The sequence below is a fragment of the Monodon monoceros genome, unplaced genomic scaffold, assembly GCF_005190385.1.
Source record: "Monodon monoceros isolate NGI ecotype Baffin Bay Population unplaced genomic scaffold, NGI_Narwhal_1 Contig1607_ctg1, whole genome shotgun sequence".
NCBI classification, from domain to species: domain Eukaryota; kingdom Metazoa; phylum Chordata; class Mammalia; order Artiodactyla; family Monodontidae; genus Monodon; species Monodon monoceros.
In genome coordinates this window covers 1,269-8,423 of record NW_021697470.1, presented here as the reverse complement: position 1 = coordinate 8,423, position 7,155 = coordinate 1,269, and the positions used below count along the sequence as shown (strand labels likewise).

The following is a 7,155-nucleotide window of genomic DNA, read 5'->3' as shown; positions in this document are numbered from 1 at the left end:
GAGCCTGGTTCAGTGCGCTGGGCATCTCCTGACCGTCCACATTTACTACAGCTCCAACTGGTAAGTAAGGAAATACGAGAGGCACTGGGAGGGAAGGAGAGGCTTCCCCAAGCAAACAGAGGCTCAAATGCCCCTGGAACCCACCCCAGCAGCCAACAAAGACAGACAGGGGCACAGATTCAGCCTTTAGTGGTAACTGTCAAGTGCAGGGAGCTGACTGTAGTCCTGAAAGTGTTTGTCCCTCAGGTGGGAGTTGGCAGCAGTAATAGAAAGGCTCGTCTTGCAGAAACCAGCCTGTGCCTGCTTCCTGCGTGACCACCAGGACCCTCCTACATGGGCTTCCCAAAGGGTGAGGACGAAGAAGGCAAGGATGAAGGATGGTGCCCTTGAAACTGTGTGGAAACGGTGTCAGGAAGCCGGGGTGGCATGCAAATCCTAGGCAAATAGAAACCCTGCTAAGGGAGAAGGTCGTGGTTTCTTTACTTGGAAGAAACAGATTTTTTTTTCTCAGTGACCAAAAATTCCTTCAACCATAAGCTCCCAAAGGGCCATGCAGCAGACACGTCTCAGCCCTCATGCCATCTGCTTCCCTCTTGTGAACGCTGAAAGTAATATGACTGCTCGTGGGGGTCTCAGCTGTTTCAGACTACATTCCAGGCGGGAACAGCCACAGGAAGGTCAGGAGAGAGCAGTAAGTGAAAGGAGCCTGGGGTGACACTCACTCACCTGGGAGCTGCGGGGGCCAGAAGAAGAAATCTTTCAGAGGCGACCCTGTCAGGGAGACTCACTGACAAAGATCTCTGCATCTATGGTCCAGGGAGTTGCAGCTGGCCCAGATTCTGAGGCCGCACTTGTGAACCTGCTTGTGCTGGAGCAGGGGCTGCCACCACCAGGTGTCGCTCTGCCCAGTCTCAGTAGGACCACTGTCAAAGACAGGGTGTCCCACACCATCCCCTCTTCTCATCTCAGGTTGGGTCCCCTGAAGTGGGGAGAGGCGTAGGTAACCAAAGGGGGCTAGAAGGTGCCAGGAGTGAGGGCTAATTGTGCAAGCTCTTTTCCAGCCCTACAGGTATGCAGTCCCCCTACTGGAGTGAGCTCCCAAAATGGAGAGACAAATCCCGCCTTCAGGCGCTGAATATCTGATACTTGGAGGAGATGAGATTTTCAGTGGGGAATCACTGATCCTTTGTCAAAAACCACCGGGACAGCCAAGGGGAGGATTAGGGAAACTTCCTTGTGACAGCCGCATGGACCCTCATGGCATGGGTTCCAGCCCCTTCACACGTCCATCAGACCAGACCTGGTTCCCTCCCTAAGAAAGGCAGCCTGGAAGGAGGAGGAATAGGGATCTACGGAAGGTCTAGGGTAAGGACGTGGGATGGTGTGCATTGCACTTGTTTTTTCAGTGCTTTTGTTGCTCCGCCTTGTCTAAATAGGGGTCCTTGTGTCACAGTCCACATTGTGGGCCATGGAACCCATCTCAGTGCAGCCCTGCACCCCCCTGTAAGACCAGCAAGGAGGACCAGGGCTTTGCAATCTCACAAGCTCTCTGACATTCTGGAGAGAATTCCTGGGGCTGAGTCCAAACCTCCTGAACACATACCCCCAAGGCATAAAGTGAATCAATGATACTTTATTTGATTTCAGTTTGTTTGGTGTGACTGGCTCGGTGTCTGTGTGTGTATGTGAGTGTTTACGTGTATAAATAATAATTTGAAAAACAGGAGTCTTCAGATTAAGCATGAAGCTCTAGCATGCATTCAAGCAGGTGAACTTTTCAACTATAATTTTTAGGAAAAAATAATCAATGGAAATTCTTGTTTCCAAGATAGATCAAAACCCGGTTTCTTTGTTCTCTGACAGGATCGCATTCCAGCCAAGGTCTACTGAGTTGGCAACTAGGTTCATGAGTCAGGCTGGTAGTCACCCTCCACTGTCAACACATACCTTCAGGCAAGAGGGGCCTTTGTCTCCCCTGTCCATTTCTATGCTGGGGGAGAGGGAGACTGGACATGGGAAAGATACATCTGAACAGGTGGACAGAGGCAGAGCAGGGGGGACTGAAAACTCCCAGCTGCTCACACCCTCCCCAAAGTGCGGGTTTTTCACAGCTGCATGTGGGTCATAAGGCACTGAGAGGCCATTCAAGGAACAGGACACAGATGTGAGATAATGAGCCCTGTTCCTCAGCCATAAGACTTGTTCCTTTCTTCATAATATCCCCAGAGAACTAAGTAATGTCTCAAGAGAAGCCTGGGGACTGAGGTGGGATGGGTGTCCCCGGTGACATGAGAACCCCTTTCGCCACTCTATTTCCCTCTCCCTGATGCATCCCCTCCCCACACTGTCCCCAGCTCCCCCCACCATGCACCCCAGTCTTGGGTTACAGGGCCTTAGCAGGCCGTGGGGCACCCCAGTACATCATGAGGTCCACCAGGAAGGTGGGCATGTAGCTCACGGGGAGGTAGAAGAGTTTGGCGTCCCAGCCAGCGGAGTACCGGGTGCGGGGGTGGCAGGAGGTCAGGGCATGCTCCATGCAGTTGGTCATCAAGGACAGATTCCCGGACCATGATGGCTTCAATAAATTAGATGTCTTCATGACTGTCCAGAAGGAGACACCATCCAAAATATTCTCATTTCCCAATGCTCCCACTTTCAGATCAACATGACAGTTTCTAAAAAGTCCTTTCTCTTCCAAAATCATACTCCAAATCAAATACACGGATTTCATTGGAGTGTGTCCTAACACTTACCCCAGGATCTCTATCCACACCAAGCCCCCTCTGGATCTATTCCTGGGAATATGTGCACTACATAAACTGGAGGTCTTTGCAAACACTAGAAACTGAGGCACCTGAAAAAAGCTGGTTCTAACACCAGCTTACCGTGATTCCACGGGTGTCTTCCCTCTCTGGCTTCAGTTTCCTTCCCAAATTAAAAGAGTTTCGGAAGAGAAACTGGTCCCCAGGTCTATGAAGCCTGAATCCTTTCCTTGGGTCACCAATGGACCACACAGGACCCTGGGGATGGAGTTCAAGTCCCCACTATGTGGGGGACTCAGCCGGGAGGATGGACCTGAGACTGGAGGAGGTGCTAATGATGGACCCAGGCTTCCAGACAAGGGTTTGCTTCTCTCCCCAAGGTCTCACTCACAGTCAGCCACGAACTTCTCTCCATAGAGTTCCTTGATCTCTGGGCTGGCCTGATCCCATGATGCCTGGAGGCTTCCATTAAACACCTCAGGGCTGGTCATATTGGTCATGAAGTAACCGGGCTCAATCATCGCCACCTTCACTCCGAAGTAGGAGAGCTCCCTCCTGCAAGGGAGACAGGCAGAGGGGCAAGGACTTCAGAGGTCCTCTTGCAAAACAAAATATGAAAGAGCAGTAAGACACCAACATAGGATCGGGGTGGGATACGCTGGAATTTCTCAGAGGTTGTGAGGTACAGAAGCCAGGGGGAGAAAACTCAGGGTGATGGTATTGCTTCTGTATTGAGTGTGAATATTTTTCCAATTACTTTACATACCTGTGCCTAACAGCTCTAAATCCTACCAGTTGTGCTACAAGGCATCCTTTAAATGTTATCTCCTCCTATTCCTCTCACCTCCAATCAATCACCACACTTTGCACGTTTTATCGTTCCCATACTCCCCAGTCCCCTCTCTCCCCTCTCCTACCCTGCTAACCCCCTGGCCACCTGTCCTCTAGGGAGCATCTCTCTGCCCACGGTATCAGATCCCCCACATCAGAGCCACCCTCTCCCTGCAGCCCGTGGAGTCTCTCCCACAGACATGATTAAGTAGCTCCCTGGATAAATGGCTTCATGGGGTACACTCCCCACAGGGCTCCCAAAACCTAAATACTGCAGCATTTGAGCACATGGAAGGGCTGCACAGACAAATGATATCAGGTCCAATTCTGCCTCCGACACTTTGGTGACTGTGGACCCTCACGCAAGGCAGGAATATGTTGAATCGTATTGGGCCTCACACCCACCTGAACACCCAAAAGATAAAAGGGTGCTTCCCAGTGAAAGACCTACACAGAGCAAGGGAGAGGGATCTAGAAGGAAGGGCCATTAGGTCTCTAAAGAAAGAAAACCCCTGTAGAAGGCATAGAAGCAGGAGGACAGAGGAAGGGCCTCCATTCCAGGCCATTACCTGAGGGAGTCTGAGAAAGCCTCCACGCCGTATTTGGACATGCAGTAGCCTCCACCAAAGAGGGACACGCGACCCATGACGCTGGAGACGTTGACCACACGGCCCCTCGCCTTCCTCACTAGGGGCAGCAGACTCAGGGTCACCTCAATCATCCCCAACAGGTTCACGTCGAGCATCTTTACGAAGTCCTGTTTGGTCAGCCACTCATTGGGTGCCATGGGAGTGCAAATGCCGGCATTATTCACCAGGCCCCAGAGTCCTGGGAACAGTGGGGGTGAGAGGGCAACACCATGCTGGGCCCATGAGTGAGGACCCAGCCGAGGTTCCAAGTCACCTTCCACCCAGTGAGGACTTTAGGAGAGAGGCTGCAGGGGGAACGGATGGAACAGAGACCAACATGCTGCCTGCGGGTTTGGGGAGACCAGACCCTGTAAGCGGTTGGAGGACAGAAGGTGCACCACCCTCCTGACTCAGTCTTCATGCCCAGCCCACTGCCTGGTGACAAGGGGCAAGCACCCCAGATTGGATGAAGGCAGGGACTGAGGCTGAAGAAATCTAGTGGGTCCATAGTCTGGAACTCAGAGGGTGAAGTTTTGAGTTTTCACAGTCCATGTTGTCCTTGCAGACGTTATCAATATTCACCTACATTTTCAGATTTTCTGACAGCTGCAGGACTGAGTGCCCAACAACTAGCTAGTATGAGGGAAATATAGAGAGACAATAAGGAAGGGAGGGGAAGAGAGGAATAAAAGAGACAGTGGATAAAAGGCAAAAAATGATGAGTAATATCTGGGTGGAGATTGGCTGGGTAAAACAGACCTGAAATCCCAGGTTTGGGAGAATGTGTTGACAGGCCTGGTATTGACCTCTAGGGCCTGGCTTTGAAATACCCGCATCAATACTGAGCAATGTTCCAGCAGGAATCTGGGGAATTCCATGGGGTAGGCTTTCAGGGGAAGGCAGGGCTGCCACTATTAACCACCCTCCCCCAAATCAGAATTTACACTTTGTCCCAGAAAAATACACCCTCTCCTCCCACCCACACAGGAGGCAACTCTGACCCCATGACTCTCAGTTCACAGTTCACCAAGCTTCATGGAAACCTCTCTGCAAGACTCAAAGACACATACCAAATATTTAAACACTAACCAATTAATAGAACTCAGGGCAGAAGAGCAGGGTCAGGGGAGTTGGGTACAGGGTGTTGGAATTATTAACACACAGAGTTAGTCCCTCCCCTGCTCAGTACCAAGCCTGCCCTTGTAAGAATATATATTCTCCCACCATATTTGACACCAAAGACCCAATTAATATACATGGTTACAACGTAGGGAGTTGGGTAGAAAGTTTACCAAGACATCATTTTGTTGAATCCAATGAATAAAATGTGGGAAACAATTACATTCATGCCATGAGGTACTTTTTACTAAGTAGTGCTATTCTAAAGTATGGAACATTCTCAATCATTATTTATTATGTTTTTGAAGAAATTTTTGTTATGTGTAAATTTGTTCAACTTCTTTCAGTGGATAATTAGGATACAAATTATGTACAAAATGTAATATCCTGTATGTAAAAATGTTATCAGTACTTATCTGCGGGTGGCGTGATTTGGGGTAACTTTGGTTTTTATCCATGTACTTTTCCCGTTTTTCACAATGATCATGTTTTAAATCTATACTTAGATAAAAGAAATTAAAGTCCTTTCCTTCTACCATAAAACACAGGCAGAACTACAGTAAAACATACACACACACACACACACACACACACACACACACACAGAAAAACGAAAAATAAAAGAGAGAGAAAGTAACTCCATAGTAGTTTTCTGACCTTCCTTAGAAAAGTCCTGACAGCTCAGTGTCGACATCTGAAAAATGCGTGACATTTAAACACAAGTCGGATGACTAGGGGTCACCAGCAAAACATGATCAAGTGCTGAGAACTCAGCTCAGCTCCAGCGCTGCTCCCCAGCCCCCCATGCAGCCTTCCAGCCAGAGTGCCCATCTCCACCCGTCCTCCAAAAAGTGCACCCCGATCACCCTGGTCACTCAGCATCAAGGAAACCAGACGTCCTGCTGAGGGAGGAGGGGACACCAGACAGGAAGTCTGCAAGGATGCATTCTCATCAGGGAAAACTCTCCCCCAAACTGCAGAGCCTCAAGGCTGGGAGGTGGAGGTGGGATGGAAGAGGCTTTGCTGGTAAGCTGGATGAGGAGAAGAACACAGGGAGGACTTCAAGTCCTGGAAAACACCTTGGGAATCTCCCCAGGCAGCTGTCAATGGGTCTCCACTTCACAGACAGGAATCAGACTTGAGAAATATGGGTGGTACCTCTGTCCCTCACATGTTCCTTTACCCACTTGGTGGCCGCAGCGATGCTCTCAGTCTTGGTGACGTCCAGGATCACTGTCTCCAGCCTGTCTGATGTCTGGTTCCTCAGCTGCTCGGCCCCCTGCTCCGTCAGACATGCATCCAGTACCCTCAAGCCTCGCAGGTCCAGCTGCCTGGCCAGTGGGTTCCCAAAGCCTGAGGCACACCGCCTGATGAAGACGAACTTGTCCTGGAGGTGGCTCACCACCTGCCTCTCCCGGTACCAGCGCAGGAGGTAGTACAGGCCCACGAGGACCGCCAGGTACAGCCACATGGCTTTGTAGGGGACAGACACAGGCAGGCTGGGGTGAAACTCGAGTCTGGCTAGTGTTGAGACAGGAGGACTTAGAACACACACAATGTTGGTTGGCCAACCAGCCTCCAGGCTCTCTGGCGTGGAGTCCTCACGATTTTCCTGTTCACCCTCTTTGGTGAGTAATACTGACTCTGGCCCCAGTGTTAATGCTCTTTAGTACATTTACACCATTTCTAATAGATGTCATTGCATTTCCAACACAACCCCTTGAGGATCTTTTACAACCACCATTTCCAGGTCCTCCCACTCCTCCCTGTTTCTCCTGGTCACCTCTCCCCTCCCCACTCTCCACATTGGGCCT

General features: G+C 50.4%; 1 protein-coding gene across 1 annotated transcript; it reads right to left on the bottom strand.

The window, feature by feature from the left end:
- Window positions 1–2,383: 2,383 nt before the first annotated feature.
- LOC114890538 (retinol dehydrogenase 16-like) lies at window positions 2,384–6,812 on the bottom strand. The gene is made up of 4 exons (XM_029214158.1): window positions 6,500–6,812; window positions 4,163–4,421; window positions 3,154–3,317; window positions 2,384–2,601 (listed from the first exon to the last, which is right to left on the bottom strand). Exons 1-4 carry the CDS (start codon window positions 6,810–6,812, stop codon window positions 2,384–2,386), a joined length of 954 nt encoding a protein of 317 aa, XP_029069991.1.
- Window positions 6,813–7,155: the final 343 nt, after the last annotated feature.